The sequence below is a fragment of the Chlamydotis macqueenii genome, chromosome Z (assembly GCF_036417535.1).
Source record: "Chlamydotis macqueenii isolate bChlMac1 chromosome Z, bChlMac1.mat, whole genome shotgun sequence".
Lineage (NCBI taxonomy): Eukaryota > Metazoa > Chordata > Aves > Otidiformes > Otididae > Chlamydotis > Chlamydotis macqueenii.
In genome coordinates this window covers 14,580,128-14,604,158 of record NC_141593.1, presented here as the reverse complement: position 1 = coordinate 14,604,158, position 24,031 = coordinate 14,580,128, and the positions used below count along the sequence as shown (strand labels likewise).

The window sequence follows — 24,031 nt, the reverse complement described above, 5'->3', positions numbered from 1 at the left end:
GATGTAACTCGACTTAACTGGCTTGGCCAGGAATGGGAGGTTAAACAGTCTCAGCTGTGACAGCTGGATACCCTGAGGAGCTCCCAGTGCATCCTTTGAAGAGCAAAACCTTGCCTTCTACCTGTGCAAAGTATGGTATAATCCAGCCAGGACTTTAATTTAGTTCTGAAAGGCTCTAGGTGTGTTGAGAGGCATGTGCCAAGAGTAACAGGAGATACCTTGGGTTTTTCTGATTAACTTCTACAGCTTCCTATTGTGCAAATGCTATAGAGTCAGAAAGGAAAGATAATAAGTTATTGATCTCACATCCAGTTCATTACTTGTGGAGCTGCCCTAGATGCAAGTGTTTTTCCTGTGAAGTAGCTTGATAGATGTTCACAGCACGAAGAGCTGAGCATTGGAGCCAAGTGGAGGCATCCTTGGACATCAGGGCAGCTTCTGACTAAAACAGACGAGGCAGTTACATTCAAAGCTAAATAAACTAGTTAGCAAGAGCAACTATCCCCTATAAATCCACTGAAGAATACACTGGAGAATTAAACAGTTCATTAGAAAACAAATTACGTTATTTATGTACACACCCCACATTTTTCACCAGTGTTTTATACCTCCTTTTCAATAAACCACTCATATTTCCTCTGCCCTATGAAATAAATGGACTTAATGAGTGGTGGAGAATAATCAGACTGATGACTTATACTTCCAAACACCTCACTGGGATGAACCCCAAATATCAAAACATAGCCTATGACAGAAAACACTTCTGCGTCGCACTCCACCCTCAACCATTTCTGGTGCAGAAGTCCTCTAAAAGAGACACTAAGAACTTTAAAAGGCATTTCTTCTCCTTGCCAAACCATGAACCACTAATAATTTCCATTCCTTTAATAATTACTTTTAACTTCCAGAAAAACACTTCACTGCAAGCAAAGATCAACCTGGGATATATACAAGTGGATTAAAACAGATGGTTTGAATTAAATCCTGTACAACAGTAACTAGAGCTGACATCAGCATTTTCACTGAAGTAATTATACTGAGTATTAACTATTTGATCATTAACAGTAAATAATAAATAGATCACATTAACATTTATAGGTATTACCTACATTTGCTTCCCTAACACCTGCAATTTCCTGTTCAAAGTTAAATTATCACATTATTCTTTGTTTCGTGCTTTAGTGATGGAGACAGAGCACAAATACAAAGGGTGTAATGACATTATTTTACTTTGTACATGTTCTTGATAAAAAATTAATATTTATTAGATGCTAACACAGATTTCCTGTTTTACAGTAGGCATGGGTGGCAAACACTACATGCCTTTTGCAAGAAACATGACACACAGATGGTGTTTGCCAGCCAGGCATGTAATTGTTATTTTGTCTTTACAAAGTGAAAACCAGAGGGTTCTCATAGATAGGGATTCTAGGGCAAACTCTTGATCCAAGTGAATTTTCAAATTTGCTTCTAAAGTTTCTGTGTCAGCCCTAAAGCTAAAACTACACATTGCGGGGGAATAATAAACAAACAAAGTCCCAAATACAGATGAAACATATTTCCTTTCAGCATGTTTCTCTGAATATGTTCCGGGTAACAGTTAGGGATAGCCCGCAGAAGACACAATTCTTGGTCTGGGTGGATCTCTGGCATCTTCCCAGGCAGACCGCACTCCATCACTCCAGCTGTGCAGTGCTGAGCGTTTGCACGCACGCACGCGGGGCTCCAGCAGCCCCCAGAGGGCTCCTGCCCATTCCCATCCTTCTCTTTCACTCCCTTGGCACCATGCAGGACTGCACTGATTTCTCTCTCATCCTGCCATGGAGCTTTCCAAGCAGAAGAGATCTTGTCAATTTAATTTCTGCTTGTACGATCTGTAGAAGGGAAATACCCTTGGATGTTTCTGCTGTGGAAGCTGGTCATTTGTTCCTTTGTTCCCTCTTTTGATTAATTTTTAATCCATGGAAATGCTTCCATTTTATCCCCTGACATTTGGCTACGGTGTTGTATCAAAGGCTCTCTGAAAATCCACATTGTAGAGACTGAACAACCATTTTCTGTGTGCGTGTTGAAATCTTTTTTGAGTCAATAGCTATGGTGACAGACACCAAGTGTCTTGAAAGAAACATGACTTACATAGACTCCCAAATATATCGTATTTATTGATGCATTTATCAATATATGCTTTTTTTCAAGTTTCTTCCAACTTGCCTTGCCCAGAGGACAAACATTCTGATCTGCAATTTCCTTGAGTCCTTGTTTTATAATTGGTGTCAGGTTTGTTACATCCCACTTTGTTGGTGACAAGGCTGACACAAGCGATAAATTCCCAGCTACACAATATTTAACAGTTTCTCATTGCATTCTTTGAAAGTCCCAGGAAAATCTCCTTGACCAACTTAATGAGAATTAAATACAGGATGGAACTGACATTATACCTGGCTCTTTAGATAATAGACCAACTCTATCAGCCTACCTTATGGCTACTCTACACCCTCTTGCACAGAATTACCTACTTTGTAAAAGATTTTTAATGATTGGTAAAAAAAAATAATCCTGTACTTCAGAAAAAAAAAGAAAGTAATCACTGCATTATGCAAGAAGAATTAAAAATCCCTAGCAGGGTGACAATTTTCTAGAAGTTCTGCAGAAAACTAACCATTGCTGTTACTAATTAATTTTACAGCATGCTTTTACAATGGGCGGGAAGAGAAAACAAAGTAGAGAAACCTCTGTCTCATTAAGTGCCAGGACTTCTTCCAAGTTCAGAAGCTAGAGAGTCCTTGCTGGTATTCTGTAGCTCTGCCTCCCACCTACAGCATCATTCCTAGGCTATTCTTCTTCCATAGCTCATTCTGAGCACCTCTCCAGCAGTGAAGAAGGGAAACAGCCTAGGCCAAGTATTCTTATTCCCCAAAGGGAACCATGCCAGGGTCTTGTGGAGGACCAAACGATGGCCAAGCTTCCCAGCACTGTCTCATTCTCATTCCCCTTTCAGTCATCCTCGGAAGCAAACAATCACCTGGGTACCAGTACCCTGCTGGGGTGTAACAGGGAAGACTGGCAGAGTAGTCAAGGTTGGAAAAACTTGGGGACTCTCTGGAGTCCATTTGACCAGGTTTTCTGCAAGGCTGGACCCAGCCATCCTGCAAATGGTGGCTCCAGTTCCCAAAGTACCCAACTGTGCTGGAAGTGCTGCTGCCATGCTAAGAATCACCTGATTCTGCTGAGGGCGGTGACCAGCACAAAGCTTTCAGAGTCACTCTGTAATTCAAGGATGGCATCTTGTGAACTCCTACTCTAAAATGTTTGTCTTTCACTTCTGATCCCTTGAAACAGCTGAAGAGAACAGTCAGATGAGCCGAAATATTGATGGGGTGCACACAACGCTCCCTTACTTTTACTGGTAAGAACCAAGTCTGTTCAATGACATGGAAAGTCATACTTTTCCTGTGTTTCTAGTCTGATCTTGACTGTCATTTTTGAAGGGCACAGCATGGAAAGACAAGATGCAAGATTGCAGACAGCCTCTTCTAGGGCCTCCTGTGATAGAATGAGGGGTAATAGTTTTAAAATAGAGGCAGGCAGATTCAGACTGAATATAAAGAAAAAATTTTTACAATGAGGGTGGTGGAACACTGGAACAGGCTGCTTGGAGAGGTGGTGGATGCCCCATCCCTGGAAACACTCAACGTCAGGTTGGACGGGGCTCTGAGCAACCTGATTTAGTTGGAGATGTCCCTGCTTCTTGCAGGGGAGTTGGACTAGATGACCTTTAAAGGTTCCTTCCTTCTCACCCAAACCATTCTATGATTCTATGATTGTATTTTAAATCAGGCAGTGTAAGTTACTGCACAATAACTGCATCATTGTCTAAATTAATGAAAAAATGTTACCCTCTCCCATGGTCATTTCATTGTATGCTATGAATGTGCAGTAACAAGAGTTTCTTTTTCTTTTTTTCTGTTACAGCTGTGTGGTAGCAGTTTGCTCTGTGTGCGCTGCACTGCATGGAATGATTCATTATAACTCATGCAATATGCTTTTACAATATGGATTAGTATTTATTTGCTTCACTGATGCACAGTCAGTTTATTAACTGAGGTCATTTGGCTAGTGCAGTACCAACTGTTTAAATGATTCACATGAAATATAGACCTATATTCAAAATATTAAAACAGGAGTTAAAGTAAAAACTGTAACTTGGATTGTTCTCACTTGTTAGCTTCTTAGATAGTAGTTAACAATCAGCTGTACACATTTTTGCATTATATCCATCATCTGATCTTCCTCTTTAAATACACAGACTTAATTGCATGTGTGGGCAGAAGTTTGTGTTTCAAACTGGCCTCACTGCTTCTCCTCCAAAAACAAGCCACAAGTGGTCACCTCCAGCCAGCAGTTTTGGGTACAGCTCAGCCCTGGTAAAGGAGGACCAATACTGGTTCACAGAAGGACCACCGCGTGAGCTGGTGGCTTGGCTGTAGGCTATAGGTCTGCTTGGGAGAGCAAAGACGTACGCTGGGATTACCAGATTTGCAGCCGAGAGGCAGAAAGACTAACTTCTCCTTCTGACTACACCTGGCACTAGCTACAGAGGTGTGGCTAATTCTTCCAGATGACCTCAACACCCAGCAATGAGAGGACAGCAAATTGGTGAGTCTGTGTTCAAAAGACAAGAAAATATGATGACAACTAAAGTACAATAAAGGAAATACACACAATAGCAGGAATGTTAAAGATAACTGGAGAGATAACTGGATGGGATAACTACGGCACATACGTTATTTTGCAGGGTGTCTGACTGAAGCTGATTGTCCATGAAGTGTTTTTGGCAGGCTTGTGAGTGAAGATATCCAAAGTCTTGAAAGTCTTAGTAAATGCTGGAGTCACAAATGTGGTTTGGAGGAAAGGACAAAAGGAGACAAGTCTCTGGCAACCCAGGTTATCATTTGAACCACTGGACCTACTCACTTACAAGCCCAATCAGGGATTTTTAGGGGCATAATTTAAGGCTACTATACCTGAAAACATCAGCATTATGTTTTTATTTTCTGTGTTTTCTTACAAAATATAGGCCTGTCTACGATTCACTTCTAGCATGTGTCCTCCAGTCTTAGAAATGCCAAATCCCTTCCTGTTAAAATACCATGTATGCTTCCAACACAGAAGAAAGGCAAGGTGAAATCCTTTCTTCTCCATGTGAGAGCATAGATACTGTCACACTGGCCCAAAGGGCTTATCTGAAATATATACTACTGGCTAGGAAGCAAGAGCCGTAAAAGTAACTCAGAAGTGCACAGACTCAAGGCCTTCCCTTGGATTTTTCTGCTAGCCATCAAAGCCATGCCTAATTACAATGGAAAGTGATGATGGAAATACTACATCACTCTGCCAAAATGAATCTTCCCTCCAGCCAAAATGGCTTAGCCAGATCAGAGTGGTGTAACTTACACTTGCCTGTGCCAAGCTTTCTGATCCTGGCTCCAGGAACAGCTCTATAGCAATTTCTTCTACATAACAGAGCATATTTCTTGCTCAGAAACACTTAAACTTCTGGAAGTAAGGCAACTATTCTACAGGATTTGTCTGCAGGTAAAAGTTTTAAATCCGCGCTCTCAACAGTTCTGCCCCTGTCCATGTAAACCAGGTTGCGCTAAGTTGATCACAGTTTTGAGCTTTTCAGGTTTTAGTGGCAGCTCTGCTTTGGCTTGTGTTCTGTACTTAGCTGCATGCAACTGAGAAAGTAGGTAACACAGGGAAAAGCCGTAGCAAAGACACACTAATTAGAAGAATTAAGAAGAGAAAATTACCACAATAATCAAATGACTACCAACTATATTATGGTACTACTATTTACCAAGAGGTGGGAAGAGAATTTGCAGCTTAAGCTAAGGAAGATTCTTCCCTTTCTCAATTTTTGGTCAGTTCCTAACAAGATTAGGATTGTTATATACGCATATATGTCTAGTCTTCCTGATCATCAAAAGAAGTTAAAAAAAAAAAAAGGAAGCAGAAGACCTACAGCATGTGGCTGAGCAGCAGAAGAAAGCACGCAGAATTATGCATATCTAAACAAGGTGGCTATAAGGGTGAGGCTCAGTTCAAAATGAAGCTACCTGTATTTGTTTCTCTTTATGCAAGGCAGGGCAAAATCCTGTTGCTTAAAAACATCTGTAGCTATCTCAGACTGCCTAGGATATTCTGCCTGCCTTTCATTCTTTGCTTCAAAAGGCACAGATGTCCTAGCACAAGTCTCATGCAGATTTTTTGAGTACCTAGAGGCTGTCCATATGATGCATACATGGATGAATCTCATTCTTACGTGTCCAAGCTCCCAATAGTCAATGGAGAGCTACTCAATACAGTCCCTGGAACAAAGAATAGCTAATGGAATTGATTTAATTGCCTGAAAACACATGTTGAGGTACACAACAGATGTCTGGCCTTAAGCTTTTTATAGACCCCTTTAAGCTTCTGACCATTCCAGAATGATGCAGATGTCCTGCAGGTCCTGTGTTATCGCTGTGAGTCCCATGCAGATGTTTCAGGCGCCCAGGGGTATCTTTAATGACACTAAAGCCCGATGCATGGGTTATGGATTCAATCTCTAGCTCAATAATTGGGAGCTTTGATATCCACTGCACACCTATACTTACATGGTTTAATCAGGATATGTAAGCATGCAAAGCATCCAAAGTGAGCAGACACCAGCATAATGAAAGGATATTTTGATGGAAGTAAAAATTAGATTGGACACATCTCAGACGGGAAAATAATTGATCATACTTCTTACATAAAAGTGAAGAAAACAGAGAATTTGAGCATAACAGCTTCTTACAATAATTAAAAAAAGTTGTGATGAAAAAAATAAATACATTTTTAAAATCAGATGAGATAAAATGAACAATAAATTCAGGCTTGTAGCTCTTAAAATTATCATTGTACAAAACCAGTTCACTCAAAAATATTTTTATTGTGCTAACATTAAATACAAACGCCTCTCTAAACCTGCTTCAGAGGATGAATTAGCATAGCTGTAATAGTCTGGAATGAACTTTGATCTAGTATAAAAAATGATAAAAGACATTTCCCACATTTCACTGAGAAGAAATTAGTTTTGGAACTGCTTGAGCTTATGTATTGTTTTATTAACTGGGACTAATTCCCAGTTTATTCCTCTCTGTCCTTATGTGACCTACACTCATGAGTTGTAGAGAACGAACAAGCAGACAACGTTTATTTTGCTTCCTAAATATTTTGCAATCTGTGGCCTGAGCAGTTCCCCTCAACCACTTCTGATGTCAGCAGGTAGAGCAAACCAAAATACCTAGGTGTGTGCTGGATATGTATTTGAAACACCACAGTTATGTTAATATAAATACCTCAAACACAAATTGTGTATGTGTACATGAATATAAGCTCTCATTTTTTTTCTTGAATGACAATTAATACTGCATAGATGTAGGTGACCTACTCATGAAGCAGTACTCTTTCTTATTCATGTACCTAATTAACTAAATTAAACTAAACTTCCAAAATCACACAATTCCCCACCTTCAAAGGAAACTAAACTCTTAGAAGTATAAGTTCTGTTGACTTAAAAAAAAAAAAGTCTTAATTAGCTGTGAAAATGGGCCTTATGTTTTCCAATTCCTAGGGCACAAAACCCATTTACCCATGCTAATAACAGACACCTTTTAGAAACTACCTTCCTGTTATTGTGGGCTTTACACTTTCTAGCACTGCCTCTGTTCTGTCTTTACCGTTGTACAGCAGGCACCTTGAGACACAGACAGCGCATGGGTCAGCGTCCCCTGGTAGGAGGCTGCAAGTCCCAGACCTGCTCAGCTCTGAATTACACTGGAAGACCTGGTGCAGTAGACATGCTTGGTCACATTCAGCATCTCCATCTCAGAGATGACAAGCACCTCTGTCACTTCACACTAGCCACAGCCTCAGTTTTAGCAGCCAGCAAACCACCTTCTTTGCGAAAGGAGAGCATGAAAATGAGCTAAATCAATGGAAAGCCTCCAGCAGAACTTGGCACCAACCTGGAGAGAGCAAATAGGTGACTAAATGTCCAATATCTGGTCTCCAATGCTGTGCAGTTGCCTGGCCAACTGCTGGCTTCACACTTGCTCTCCAGCCAGGAGGAAACACGTATGGGATTTCACCGAGTGCCAAGGGCGGATCTGGCCCCACGGCACGGAGCCAGCTGGAGGCACAGACTCTTGTAAGGCTGAATGTAAGCTTTACTTACTTTCAAGACATAAAAGCCTTCCATGTGCAAATCAATATTACACTGTCTCAGCAACGTGCTTTGGTGCAAGATTAGCAAGAACGTGTAAATTTTTAGTGTGCTGCCAGAAGAAATACAATTACTGAACTGGATTTTTTAGGGAACTGTGACACCAGAGATCCAGTCCATTGAGCAACGTATCAGATATGGAGCACATACAAGTAAGTTTACAGGATGGCCTCAGCAAGACTATGTTGGGCTGAGCTCTGTAACATTGACAGGATTCCTCACCTGAGTGGGGCTGGATGCTCACAAGAACTTTTGCAGGTACAAGCACACGCGGGGAAAAAGAGAACAAACCAGCTAATAAACAGGTCTCATCTAATACACTGTCCTAAATCATGCAAGAACGTCAAATGGCTGTTCTCTCATGTTGTTATCTCAAATACTCCTGTTTGACTAATCTAAAAACAAAAAGGAAGCCTACAGTGAGTGGAAGCAAGGACAGGCAGCCTGGGAGGAATACAGAGAGATTGTCCAAGCCGCCATGGATCAGGTAAGACAAGCTAAAGCCCTGACAGAATTAATCTGGCCAGGGACATCAAAGGCAATAAGAAAAGCTTCTTTAGGTACGTCGGGGACAAAAGGAAGACCAGAGAGAATGCGGGTTCTCTCCAGAAGGAAACGGGTGACCTGGTTACCTGGGACACAGAGAAGGCTGAAGTGCTTAATGACTTTTTTGCCTCAGTCTTCACTGGTGAGGGCTCTAACCACCCAAGTTGCAGAAGGGAAAGGCAGGGACTGGGAGAATGAAGAATCACTCACTGTACGAGAAGAGCAGCTTCCAGACCATCTAAGGAACCTGAAAGTGCACAAGTCCATGGGACCTAATGAGATGCATCCACGGGTCCTGAGGGAACTGGCAGATGAAGTTGCCAAGCCGCTATGCATCACATTTGAAAAGTTGTGGCAGTCCGGTGAGCTTCCCACCAACTAGAAAAGGGGAAACCTAACCCCCATTTTTAAAAAGGGAAACAAGGAAGACCTCAGGAACAGGCCAGTCAGTCTCACCTCTGTGCTTGGCAAGGTCATGGAACAGATCCTCCTGGAAACCATGCTAAGGCACATGGGAAAAAAGGAGGTGACTGGTGACAGCCAAATGGCTTCACTAAGTGCAAATCATGCCTGACCAATTTGGTGGCCTTCTATGACAGGGATACAGCACCGGTGGACAAAGGATGAGTAACTGATGTCATCTACCTGGACTTGTGCAAAGCATTTGACACTGTCCTGCATGACATCCTTGTCTCTAAACTGGAGAGACATGGGTTTGATGGACGGACCACTTGGTGAATAAAGAATTGGATTGATGGCTGCACTCAGAGAGTTGCAGTCAATGGCTTGATGTCCAAGTGCAGACCAGTGACAAGTGGCGTTTCTCAGGGGTCAGTATTGGGACTGGCGCTGTTTAACATCTTTATTGGTGACAGGGACAGTGGGATGGACTGCACCCTCAGCAAGTTTGCCAATGACACCAAGCTGTATGGTGTCCTTGACATGCTGGAGGGAAGGGATGCCATCTAGAGGCACTTGAACAGGCTGGAAAGGTGGGCCAGTGCTCATGAAGTTCAACCAGGCTAAGTGCAAGGTCCCTCATGTGGGTCGGGACAATCCCAAGCACAAATACAGGTTGGGCAGAGAATGGATTGACAGCAGCCCTGAGGAGAAGGACTTGGGAGTGCTAGTGGCCAAGAAGCTCAACATGAGCAGGCAATGCGTGCCTGCAGCCCAAAAAACCAACCACATCCTGGGCTGCATCAAAAGAAGCGTGGCCAGTAGGTCGAGTGAGGTGATTCTGCCCCTCTACTCTGCTGTGGGGGGATCCCACCTGCACTACTGTGTCCAGCTCTGGACCCCCCAACATAAGAAGGATATGGACCTATTGGAGCAGGTCCAGAGGAGGGCCACAAAGATGACCAAAGGACTGGAGCACCTCTCCTATGAGGACAGGCTGAGAGAACTGGGACTGTTCAGTTTGGAGAAGAGCAGGCTCCAGGGAGACCTTGTAGCGGTCTTCCAGTACCTAAAGGGGGCTTATAAGAAAGATGGGGAGAAACGCTTTAGCAGGGTCTGTTGTGATAGGACAAAGGGTAATGGTTTTAAAATACAGGTAGGTAGATTCAGGCTTGATATCAGGAAATTTTTTTTTATGATGAGGGTGGTGGAACCCTGAACAGGTTGCTTAGAGAGGTGGTAGATGCCCCATTCTTGGAAACATTCAAGGCCAGGTTGGACGGGGCTCTGAACAACCTGATCTGGTTGGAGACGTCCCTGCTTCTTGCAGGGGGGTTGGACTACATGACCTTTGAATGTCCCTTCCAACCCAAATTATTCTAGGATTCTATGACTTACACTTTCTTGTCTGACTTTCTCAGATGAGCATCTGCCCTACTCACAATAAATGCATTACAGCACTAGAAGCAGTTCAGTGGTTAGAAATTTATTCTCAGGACAACAAAGCTCTGTTCCCTTCACACGCACAATTCTTTAATGCAGCAAATCAGGACATATATATTTAGTATTGTGTCTTGGATTTAAGCACAGAAACAGAATTAATATGTTCTTATTTTTTTGATTCTGAAGGTGAGCTCATGGAAGTTACTATTTCATCAATATAGACAAAGCCACACAAAGGTGATGTTGTGGTTAAGTTTTATTTATAACATAGATTTTTGCTGAACTAAGGACATTTAGATCACACCTCATCTGCCAAGGATAAACAGATCCTCATGTGCTCTTAAACCTCGAGATAGAAATCAATTGGTCCAGTAGACTGCATCTGGACAGGGATTATTTTTGTCTATTGAATGAATGTGCCGTAAAATTGGAGGGGTAAGGATCAAGTCAGGACACATTCATTCTTGTTCTACTGACCATTCTGTACAAGGCAATGAATAGAAGCTGATACATGTATCATATTTCACTGTGAAATACTGACTTTCCACATTTTGCCAGAACCAAGGAGGAATTTGCAAATTTTATTTCAATTCATAGGTGTAACTAAAGAGATTCGTACACAAAGAAGTAAAAATGAGTATATAGCTTTATTCTGCAAATTCATATCGGAAAATTCCTTTTCTTTTAACCAAATCAGAAGACAGAGAAGGATTCAGAATACATTAACTAAAGGCCCCACATTGTTTCAGCCCAATTCTAAAATAAAAATAAACACTTCACTGCCCCCCCCCTTACACACTTCTTACATAGGCACATTCATTTCCCATGGGACATGCAGGTAGCAGAATGAAAGTACTTCTGCAAGTAGGAAATCAAAGTAGGGAAAAAAGTTAAAACTTGACCAATTCATTGCTTTCAGTGGTCAGATACATTAGAAACTTAAACCAAATTTGGTAAATGTTAACGAAAAAGCCTTATCTAGCAAGGCAGAAGAGAATCTTATAAGTTCTCTTTCTTATAACACAGAGGACAAGCATCTGAGCCGCACAAGTAGAAGTAAATAAAGAGAAACTTGTGTTTTCCCTATCCAAACACTTTGTTTAATTAACAAAACGAACTTTATAGAGGAATTCTCTGAAAACTGATCATCTGAGTTCTAATTATGTCTTATTTCAGCTTAATGTCTCCATTAACAACAAAGTAATATCCCCTTGTATCTCTCCAGCATTTCTGCAAATGTGGATATCTAGAAGTTTTACATATGCAACTCCAAGAAAATATAGAACTGTATCAGGGCAAAGGCGGATGATTATACCTTTAAACTGTAGGACAGTTATGACTACAGGCAACTATGCCACAGCCCTTTGGTTTAGTACCATATCCTAAAACTAACAATGGGAAGGCTAATGAAACATGGCTTACAACTCTGTAGGTGTTTAATTTAAATTCAGTAGCATCTAAATATGGAGCTAACAAAAAAAAAATAAAAGAAATTGAAAGATGTCAGAAATTTTCACTGAAAATTTTATCAGTTTATTTACAGTTTGTTGTGGAAGCTGTTTCCACTCCAATTTTTCCAAAATTACTTGTCAAACTGCCTCTCTGAGTTTCTTTGCTAACACCGATTTTGGCTGGGAGGTCGGGAGGGGCACCTGCTTAAGGAGCCCCCCTTCTGCAGCTGTTCCACAGCTCTGGGAGAAGTGGTGACACGTTTGCATAAAATTAGGGAAAACTGTTACTGCTCTCTCCAAAGACCAGAACAAGACAGAGCAGACGAGGTTAAGTTCCATTTGTTTACAGGAGCAGATCATAACCGGCGTAAGCAGATCAGTCTGACACAACGTAAAAATCCCACTGGAGTTAATAATAATTTTTTGTTCTAAATGAATAAAGGACCAGTCCCAGAAGACCCACCAGAGTCAGGACAGGCCTCTGGGTGATACAGAAAAGGTCCTAAATCATTGCTAGTTGCAACAAGAAAAGCAATAAGAACAACAGCTGTGGAAAGCCGGAGGTACCTTCAGTGGATGTGAACCCTGAGCAGATCTGTTGAATCATGAACACCACACAATGTGCATTCAGAGCTGCTTCTTGCTAAAAAGGCTTCTGCTGGCTGCCCCCAGCCAGCTGGCTGCTTGAGGGTACATGTTCTTTTCAAACCCGTTTTATAACCTCTGCTCAAGAATTTCTAAGTGTATGTCTTACGAAACTTGTTCATATTGGCCTCAGACCCAAAGCGTACAGTCTTAAAATGCTTCCTCTGTACTTCCAAATAGTTCTACACTTAACATACGACTTGTTGAGGAAAAAAACTACTAGTTTCTGTAAAAAAAAATTAACCCCATACAATTATTTCATTACTTTAGTACCTGAGCAAAGAAAATCCAGATGTCTAATACTAACATAAGTCCAGCCTGTTTACACATCACACACCTAATGCTGTCTATGAAATTCACGTTCATTCCACAACACATCTCAATCTCATTAACTACCTTCACAACAAGATTAACTGATGTATTTTTAACATTTCATATTACGTACCCAGGTTACTGCAATCAAGGAACTTGTACAGTCCTGACAAATACAACATAAAAATACTCTTTATATAAAGCTATATATATATATTTACACACAAAGGCACAGAAAGGTATCATAAAACTTACCATCACTTGCAGAAAGTGAGTCATTTGCACAAACCAGTGCCAAAGTAAACAGCAGAGGCCGGAGATCCATACCTCTAATTCTGTAATAACAAAAGACAACAAGAGAGTTTCTTTGTAAGTTAATATTACTAAGTAATATGACATGACATTTAAACTATTATGTAGTTTTATTGAATTTTTTATTGGATTTAAATCAGAAGCGTATTTAGTTTACATTTTATTGCCTCATAAAGTCATACATGATCTTGCAGTCTAGAACAGAGAGTAAATACGCATTTTAGAAGAGAACTAGCTTATGGGTTTCTAGTTAATCTAAAGTAGAGGGGGAAAAAAAAATCAAGTATTGTAAATCTCTAGCCTGCTTCCAGGGAGTAGCCACAGTCTCCCCAGAGCAGCCTTTGGGGGACATAACCCTATGACTAGCCTAGGTTAAATGGGAAAGCGGGAAAGGAACAGCGTCTCTTTCATGGAACAAAGATGCAATGATCCCACTTCCAGCTCATCCTCCTTTGAAGCTGAATTCATCTTTGCATGCCACGAAAGCTGGGAGGAGTGATGCAATTTAAGAAGCCAGGTCCCACACAAGATAGGCAAATGGCTGTTAGCAGAGAAACATCAGCTTAGTACCCACGGCACTGCCTGCGGCAGGCAGCACACCAGGAGCAGAGAGCATAGCAGTAGCTGTGGGGCTGCGAGAAGGAGAGCAACCCGAGCTGATTCGCTGGTCTGTTTCCCATCAGCACCCTGCAGAACCCTGAGCACGTGCCTCGGTGGACTCTGCTCCGCTGCACTGTTCTTCAGGGGCTATCCCATGCTGGAAACTTCTACCTGTGTCATTTCTGAGAAGGCACCCTCCCCTGGGCCCAAGCACATCTGCACAAGCCTTTACAGCCTCCTAGCATACAAACCTTTACGACCCAAGCATAACACAACAAGCCTTTACAGTCTCCCCAAAAAGCACACTCCTCCTTCTCTCTAATTCACCTGCACCACACAAATAGCCTACAAATCCATCACACGATCCTGTTTGAGGGCGACTACTTTGCTCCTGCCATTATCACCAGCATCTGGTAACAACAGAGAAGGATGGGAGCTGGGACATGGGCAGTGCAGCCTCCTGCGCAAGACTGTACCATGCCCCAAAAGCTCATGAGGTCTCCATATGCAGTACGGGGAAAACATACAAACCATGGATTACTACGTAACCACTTACAACCATGCCACTGGAGCACAGACATTACCAGAGACCTTCAAAACCAAAGCTACACCACCAAGACTAACATGAACACTGAAAGAATAGCCAGGCAGCAGTTTCTCATTCTGTGGCACAAAACTGCCAAGATACACCCACACCCCAGCTCAGTGAGGCAGTGGAGAGAGAAATAGCTCCACTTTCACACTTCACTGTAAATTGGTATGACAAACCTTGATTCTACACTGGAGTGTTTTCAATTAGACATCTTCCTTCTTCATCTAAGAGGAGATTAAATCCCAAGTGTCCAAAAAACCAAGCCTCCTAATGAGTAACAATCTCTAAGTAGGTGTTACTGAATAACAAATGATGCGGCCAAACCTGGGTATCAAAAATTAGTCATTCTTCTAGCAGAGTTAGCAAAGTCTGAATTTAGTCAGAAACTGAAAAACACAAGCACATCAACTATGTAAAACAAGGGTAACACTGAGCTTAGAAGATAATTACCTCCTTAATTTTTTTACCCCAAGAGAACAGATTGAATCACACTACAGCAAAAAAAAAATAAATTATTATCAACTCCAGATTTCTCATTGTTTAGTACAAAACTTGAAAATCAAAAGGTATTTCTCACACCCTCACTAACACAACTGCTCAGTAATCCTCAAGTATCAGGCTCAGTACAGGAGGCATCTCTTCCAAGTGCTTCAGGCTAGCAGAGTCTAAGCCAGACCTGCAACAACAAGCCAGGAGATGCTCCCCACTGCACCAACCCCACCGCGGGGATGCCCAGCTGCTCCACCCAAGCAATTTGACTAGTAAGGATTTGGGGCGTTCTGAGCGCTCAGGAGCCTGGGGAGCAGGACCAGGAGCAGCGAAGCCTGCAGCTGCTGGAGTGTACAGGGCTGGGAAAAAGTTCATAAAACAAATCACAGGCCAACAATCCTCCTGCTCTTGGAGAGGAGCTACACTGGCACAGCATGAGGTTCATCCGAGATCAGCTACGTTTTCAGCTAGCTCAATTGTTCCCCTGCTCCATCTGTAGTCTTGTTTAAAGGACTCTTATTGTCTCTTATTAATAAATCTTCTACAGAAATGCTTCTCTGTACTTGCCAATTCCTTTCCTCTTACATGATTTCTACCCCATGGAACAGCTGCCCCTCCCTTCAGCCCTTCCACTTTCTCCCTAAACTTTTGTTTTCTCTTTCACAGGCCTGAGCACAATGTCACTTGATTTACAACCCTCCTGCTCTCTCCCTGTCGCAATATTCAAGCATCCTGTGCTGCCTCCATACCCACACTTCCCTGTTCTCCCGTGTCCACCAGCCTCTGCTGATCTTCCCACCACTCTTCTCCAAGCTTTCCTACTTCCTCCTGCCTAACAGAAGCCACAAGGAAAGCCCAAACCCTCGCAGGAGTTCTCCTGTGAGAACACATGTCATCAACAGAGTCCGTCATTCAGAGCACATCTGTGAACACTGTTTTGTTTTTCATAACCACACCAAACAACTCCCTGGTGGGACCAGGATCAGCCCCCACAGGCAGCTGTCAAAGGATGGCTATCCTCTCCATCCCTGCGCTGTGACCAGCAGCCATCTCAGCTTCCTCCCACGAAGAGCCGTTTGACAGCTGGAGCACCAACCCAGGAGCCTGGAAATACATTCCAGAGATCAACAGTCATGGTGAACCTTCAGTAAGGTCCTGCTGCTCCAGATTAAAACAATCCCATTCCAGTACTGCTCTTCCTCTTGTGCTGGCAGACTTGTTTACATACCTGCACGCACTGAACTCCATCAGGAAATTGTTCCAGTTAAAATTAATCCATAAACATTTATTGTGACAAATCTGTTTGCTGACCTGGTTTATCAGTACCCCACAAAAACCCAACCCAGGAGCAGAGCTGGGGCAGTATAGGTATGGGAGTAAGAAGCCAGGGTGTAGGGGAGGACACAGCTCCTCATCCAGCAGCAGCTACTACTTGTTTTAAGAGCAATTCTCTAAGTATTAGGAAAGTCCCTGCTGAGCCACAGACTGAACTTGACTGAAACATCTAGCTCCCTGAAACAGGGCAAAGGATTAATTCGCATTCCTAAACCTCAGAGGTGATGAAAATTGTGGCTTAATCCCTTGCCTTTTCACTAGTAACATACAGTATAGGAACAAACAATGCTCCTTCTGTGAATTCTCACAAAAGCCACTATTTTAGCAAGGCAAAGCAACAATGTCTCTGGTCTGCCTAAATCCACTCCACCGAGTTACCCATCCAGACAAGCTGCATGTGGGAGAAGAATCCAACTGGTGTACTCTGAACTAGTACTCAAAACAGACAGGACTGAGCTAAAAAATGGTAACTGCTCTAATCTGAAAATACTGATGGGCCGTGCTCCACCCTTTGTACAACAGCCTCTGAAAGGGGCAAGTTGTGCTAACGTCCTTGGAGCTCAGACCCAGAGCCCTCAGGACAGGGCTCACACTCCAGTTCTCTCCCAGGCAAAAGGAGCTCTGCAAGAGGTGTGAAGCACAGCGACTACATGACCTTTCTGTGCCCAGCTTTGCTGGGCTGCAGGCACGACTACCACTTCTAGAGGTACCGGAGCCCAAGGGAAGAGCTACACCCTCATGGTTCTGGTCTTGTGGGAGAAAAGCTGGTGCAAAGTAGGAACCGCTCCATCATGATACTGCTTTTGGTGGTACAGAATAAAATTTCTGAGAGAAGAGTTCCCTGAAGCACCACTTGCCCCACTGTCAGACAAGTACTGCTTCTCACAAATCTGCCTTGTAACCACCCACTGCTGTTCCTCTAAGATGCTCCTGCAAGCTCACTGCCAACAGGAACAGTATTGTTCAGAGGCTGCAGTGTCAGCCTCGCAGGAGACAGCTTCTCTGCTGGCTTTAGGACAAAACAGACTTTTTACTATCTAGTAGTATCTACCTCCCAACACATACCCTGTATGTGTATGAAAGACTAATAAAGTCACTGTTATTTAACAGAAAAGAAATTCCAGTGTCTGTAACATACACTATTCTAAGGAATAACATTCTATATCTTACCCAAATCCAGCAGCTTGTAAGAACGAAGAGGGCTAAGACCAGAAAAAAAAAAAAAAAATACAGCAGCTGACTGTCCTCAAGGCAGCTGAAACTTGACCACAGGAACATTTGGCTAGAGGTCAGCTCAGGCTAATTGCTTCAGTACAGAATGGGAGCCAGGAGTTATAAAAAGGACAAAAAAACCCTCTTGGCCCTTTTCTATAGCAATGTTGGAGTAAGGTCAATCACAAGTGAACTTAAACACGACATCTCTCCAGTGGGTCGTGAACACAGTCAGCATAAACAGGCAAAACTGGGCTAAGAAAATCTCTTGAGAAAAGAAGCAGTTTAGTCACAGCAGAAGGAGCAGTTTGCATCCACTCTGGTCAGGTAACAGCACTCGGAGGAAACCTAAATGAGTTTTGCTTATAAACAAAACTGTTGTTTGAAGTGAGATCTTTATGTTTAGACAGCTCCTGAACCTGAAAGGACCTAAGGGAAGGAGAAGGACATTACACTTCATTACACTTCTGCTTTTGCCATGTCCATTAACTCGCCGTACTCCAAACATGAGAGAGTTTTTTCCACTGTAACCTCCTCCAGTTCAGCGCTGCTTGCAATAGCGGCACAAATGCAGCTACTCCAGAACCAACGGTGGCCTCCCTGCTGCAAAGGGAACCACAACATCACGGAGCAAAAGATTAATCTGAGATTTTCTGTACATTGCTGCCTTCCATCATTCCATCAGATCAGAAGCGGGCAAAGACACAAGAGCGCACAATACACAAGAGCGCAGATGAATACATCCCAAAACATCCACCACCAAGTAAGAGCAAGTGCTGAGCAGGGAATGTAGCTCCAGGCTCTCCAGATCTGCCCTGAATCTTGTTCATGCAACTACCAAACACAGATGTACATTCCCCTGCAGAGTTTTTCTGAGTTAAAGGCCTTTATTTTTCATAGCGCGGATATTCCTTGCAAGCTACCTCGCGACAAGATCAGTGACACCAAGAGGAAATCTTTCTGCACCTGCGTAAAAACATTCAGGCTGCTTTGGCAGATCAGGCATAGCTGACATCACTTTGCCTGCTCACCCCCGTTCGCCCGAATGCCAACAGGACAGACTCATTCTGCAGACGAAATGAGTTACAGCCCTTCCAATCAACACAATCTAAAACTGCCATGGACCTAAAGACTTCTTCGCTTGCTTGCTGATATTTCAGCTTGATTGAGTCATCACCAGCGCTTGGATGAATGCCTATTTTTACAGAACCCTTGTCAGGGCTGCATACTCAGCCGTGTTAAGAAACAGAAATAACAAATTGTCACAGTTGATATGAATAACGCACCATTCACCTAGTGTGTGCGGTTATTCAGGATATGAGAAGAATGAAGAATAACACCATAGAGGCAGAAATTATGCACTACCAATTAAAAGAAAAAAATCATAAAGGGCACATTTCAGAAAAAAAAAAAGCAAAAAAACCTAACAACAAAAGACAGCACCACTGGAAAAGAATGAAGGACTCTGGCATAAAGCTGCATTTATTATGCACAGTTTGATGCTAATTTAAGGATTATTAAAATGATTACATCATTATGACAAGCTAAAGCTATGGATTAGAGACAATTTTATATTATTAATTACAGCTCTATGTAAGCTAAATAATTTACAATGGTTTTAAGCATTAAAATTGAAAATGGAATATATTAAAGTAATTGCACACCTTTGGATTTAGAAAAAATATTTATTTTTTCTAAACAAACTTTCAATTTTGAAATAGACACTATATGAAAGCTTCATTTTAACAGCAAATGTATTTGCATCTCCATTGTAATAGACACTTTCAATACTTTTACCGGAGATGATTTCTTTTTCCCATGGGTAGATGTGTCAGCTAATTACTCTGATTCAAACTGCTCTGAAACTGGCAACAGGCCAAATGGTAATCAGTTCTTGGATGTGGTTAAGGAGCCCTTTGGTGAATCTGGAGTCTGGACTGAAAGCTGTTCTAGGTTAATCCAGCTATAAAGTCCAAGAACTGGGCTACAAAGTCCAAAGATGGCTATGGCATACGGCTTACCAATTCTTTATCTATGTCCTGGTTCTGGCCAGGATAGAGTTAATATTTACCTGAGCTGGGTGGAGAACTGAAGCTGGTAGCCCCTATGGCTGGGATAGTTAACTAATTAGCTAACAGCTGGGGTTAATTTACCCAAATTAGCCAAAGGGCTATTCCATCCCATCTGACATCATGCTCAGTATATAAGTGAGGAGGGTGCTGAAGGGAGGCCCTGCTAGTTGGAAGAGACTGGATGTGGAGATCTGTTGTGAGCTATTATACTGTATTTGTTTTCCATCACTCTATTGTTTACTACTGTCATTATTGTTAAATTTACTTTTTGTTCAATCTCAACCTGCGTGTTTGGTTTTTTTTTTTTCCTGGTTTTCTTTTGTTTGTCAAATCTCCTCCTATTCTCTCGGAGAGTGGGGGGGGGAGTGAGAGAGAGACTGCGTAGTCTGGTCCCTGTTGGGGCTGAACTACGACAATCTACAATAAAATCTGTTATGCTTTGACAGCAGTAACCTAATGGACTAGGTACATAGAGGGAGGCTCTGAGCTGTAAGACCAGTAGATTCCTCTCAATCAGAAGACAATCACTAAAAGAGAATTGAAATTACAGTCTTAAGTTCCTGTCTACTGCATAGACAGAAAATTTTGAACTTGGAAAACACTGAATTGCTTTGTTTGCTTTGCAGCCCCTGAAACACATCAAAGCAGCAAAACAGATGCATTTCAGCTGAAAGAAATGGCGACATTTAGCTGCTATGGTGCAGGTGTGAATTGCTGAGTTGATACTGAGCTTTACATGTACTTGTATCACTAAAGAAGAGAATCCAGGTCTGTCTATGAGAGTGGTACTTTTTTTCATGCTATAAACACTTTTGTCAACTACAACAGTAATTTTTCGTAGGCATTTTTGTGTGTTTTTTTTTAAATTATTATTACTACCTAGATAACAGTCATCCAAAAGACAAAATTCAGCTCTTTGCTTTGTTATTTGTACAATCAATTGCAAAGAAAAGTAAGATAATTTCTCTATATAAGCAAAAAGTATATTTCAGTTCGTTTGAAGATGTGTAATGCATCTATTTAATGTCAAATATAAGGACAAGAAAGGAAAAAGAAATGTCTCACTGTATCTAGAACCAACACCCTACTAACCTGTACTAAAAAAAAAATACAGTTTTACTTAAAGAAAAACATTTCTCTGAGATAATTATTCACACTTTACACAAAGAGATGGAATGATATTTCCAGTCCTGCAAAACATTTCTGGGCCAGTGTGGAAAAAAAAAAAAAACCCAAAGCTCTTCAGTGCCTTGCTAGCACTAAAACTTAAATCCCAGGACTCGGCAGCGTGGTCCCAAACCAGCAAAGCGGTTAAAGACATCTGACTTAAAGCAGGCAAGGTTATATATTTAACATCAGAACATGGCTAAGTAATTCCCCTAGCACAGCCACAGTGCTTCGCACCCTGCAGAAAATATGAAGAAATAATGAAGCACAGGAATCATGGTGGAAAGCAACCTATGGGACATTACTGGGAGTTCAGGATGGAACATGAGGGAAAACACATAGGATTATTCACATGCTTAATATTAAATCACCTTCTGATATGTGCAGCTGGATTGCCACTGCAGAGCAGCCTAGTGCCACTGCTCAAGTTGGCATTTCCTCTGCAAGCCTTCTCCTGTGTGCTTGTATCTGCCTATCACTCAAATTAGAAAGCACACTAGCCAGTACCTGGGCAAATGCAGTCAGTTAGGGTTCAGCTCACATTATAAATAAATCTGACCTCTTAGAGCTCTTCTGTAACACGACAAAATCATCGAAACAATGAAGCTCCTGCTGACCTCAGGTGAAAGAGGATTTGGTTATAGCCTAGTATTTTTGAACAAAGCATCCTCAGTTCTAATCACCTTGAACCCAAACCTGCCTTTCAGACCTCAAAGAGCAATTTCAGGAAACCAAGGGAGCAGGGTTTTAATTTTAAATAGTATTTATATATATAAAAAATTTTCTTCCTGGAAAAACATCTTCAAGAAGCTGTACAACTTAAGTTCAAGACCCTGGTATTTATCCTAGACTAATGGAACTACTTAACAGTCCATTACCATGGGACAAATTAATTACATGGTTTAATCACATACTAAATTATTAATGTGCTCCTAATCAGATTAAAGACAACATAACAAAGCCTGTATGGCATTTAGGAAGTCATTAACTTAAATAGCGGATTAAGTGAAAGCTGGTGAATGACAGACAAAGGACTTAAGCAGCATTTCTGGACGGTCATTCATGACTCCAAATACTTATTTATTTACTATCACTTGGTCAACACACAAAGATTAATCATCTTGACAGAAAGTATAGCTGTAAACAGTGCATTTTAAATTGGTGCAGTTTTGTATGTCCTGAAGTTCTTATCAGTTTAAGATATGATTCATATTGATTTAATTTGCACCTGTAATTTACAGATTGAAGCTAACTTTAAATCTTATTTAAACTGATGCAGTTAGCATATGAGCATATCTATTCAACACAACTGTTTTTCAAAATAATTGCAAATTAAATTCTCTGTTTAAGTTCTCTGTTAATGAGAAACAACGACGACACCAATCAGCTCATTTCACCAACTGAATTTATTCAAAATCAATGTAATGTATATACTGCGTACACAGCTTTATTTTTAAGAACTTCAAGTAACTTTTATTCCAGATCACATTTTGAATCATAACGGTATTATTTAGCCATTTCAATTATCACAGGTTCTGAAACAATTCTTCAAAAGGAAAGAACAGAAGTGGAGTTTGGTTTGTGCAGACGTGCCTGCATGCACTGAACACACACATATGCACACATGCATATTGACATTCTGCTGAAACGGGAAGGTGTAACTTTACAGGTAATCAGCTGATTACTTGCATTGCCCCGAGAGAGGGACATTCCATCCCATGAGGCAGGTGCTCCTAGGGTAGAAGAGAAAAGATCTGATGAGGAGGAAGCACGGGAAGACTTGAGGAAAGCCTTTTTCTGCACATTGGAGAGGTCAGAGGATAGGAGACATGGAATCCAGGACAGGCTTGGACATTGGGTTGGAGCTGAGGGACTGATTGATAAGGAAGTGGAGGCAAGGGGATTGCACAGTGGGTGATCAAGCCAGTCTGACTTTCAAGGGGAATCAACTGAGCAGCCATGCCTGGTAATCTCTAGAGTCAGTGACCTGTTAACAGTTATAGTTTAGTGAAGATGAAAATCACCCAGTTAATCTTCCCAGTGGGCACCTCAGCTAACATAGCACTGCAAGGAAGGCTAACTTCTGGAGTAAGCAAGGTGCTGGGTTGCAATTAGAAATTCACACTGGAAACAGAAACAGCTCAGTCAGTCTCAATGCCCAACATTTCCTCTAAGAAAACCCTGCCAACGAAGAAATTAAGAAGTGTCTGCAAAATAAGCAAAAGAAACAGCCATATTAATTTTAAAGGTAAATATCCAAATCTATTTCTAAAGAGGTCTTTTAATGCTGTCAGACAATGTTTTTCCTCAGCAAATTCTGAAGCGGTCTGCAGTGGGGGGTCAGTGGCACCATGCATTTTACAGATGGAGACACTGGGAAGAGGAGCAGCTTGCCTGCTTTTACAACCACAGCCCAGCAGCAGAGTAAGGCAGGGACTGCAACTCTCTCCAGTGTCTTACCTACCACAGAACATTAGCGTCTTGTGGATTTATTGCCAGCCATCTTGGCATCACAAGATTAAATCTGTAGTGGATTAAAAAAAGGCCTCAAAACAACAAACGAACAGTTTGCGTTAAGAGAGAAAGAACTGCAATTAAGACCAGCTCATCTGAAACACTCAAGCAACTAGCAAAATCTTCTTAATGAGTGTATAGCTGTATTGTACAAACAATCTGAATGAACCCTGCTCTTTAGCTGTGGTAACCACAGTGTAGTGGATGTAAACCTCTCCCGCCGTGTTTACCACACCTAAAACGTCAGAGACTAAAACAATCACAGTTATGCATTTCAACCCTGGCTTTTAGACATCACAGACAAAACAGAAGAACTCTGAACTGGTCAACTCAAAACAGGATACTCGGCAATGGGTGCTACAAACAACAGAGCTGCTCAGCGCAGGGCTGGCTGGCTGGCTGGCTGACGGAGGGCGTGTCCACCTCCACTGATGCTCAGACTCCCTCCTCTGCAGGAACCCCATCACGTTACCAACGATCTGATTAAGAAAGTAACACTTTGGAGTAGACTTAATTTTTAAAAATTACAATAGACTAGTGCATTCACATTGCTCCATTGCTGCTGTTGTTATTTCACACAGGACCATAAAGAAATTGATGTTTAGAGACAAAATTCACAAGGTATCTGTCC

The 24,031-nt window shown here is 41.8% G+C and overlaps 1 protein-coding gene across 1 annotated transcript in view; it reads right to left on the bottom strand.

Annotated features, from left to right (window-relative positions):
- Positions 1 to 24,031, bottom strand: part of GHR (growth hormone receptor) — a 130,006-nt gene that overhangs the window by 54,886 nt on the left and 51,089 nt on the right. The window contains exon 3 of the mRNA XM_086770495.1: positions 13,363 to 13,442. Within this exon, the coding sequence (XP_086626621.1) occupies positions 13,363 to 13,432 (70 nt within the window). The 5' untranslated portion in view covers positions 13,433 to 13,442. The remainder of the gene's footprint in view (positions 1 to 13,362; positions 13,443 to 24,031) is intronic.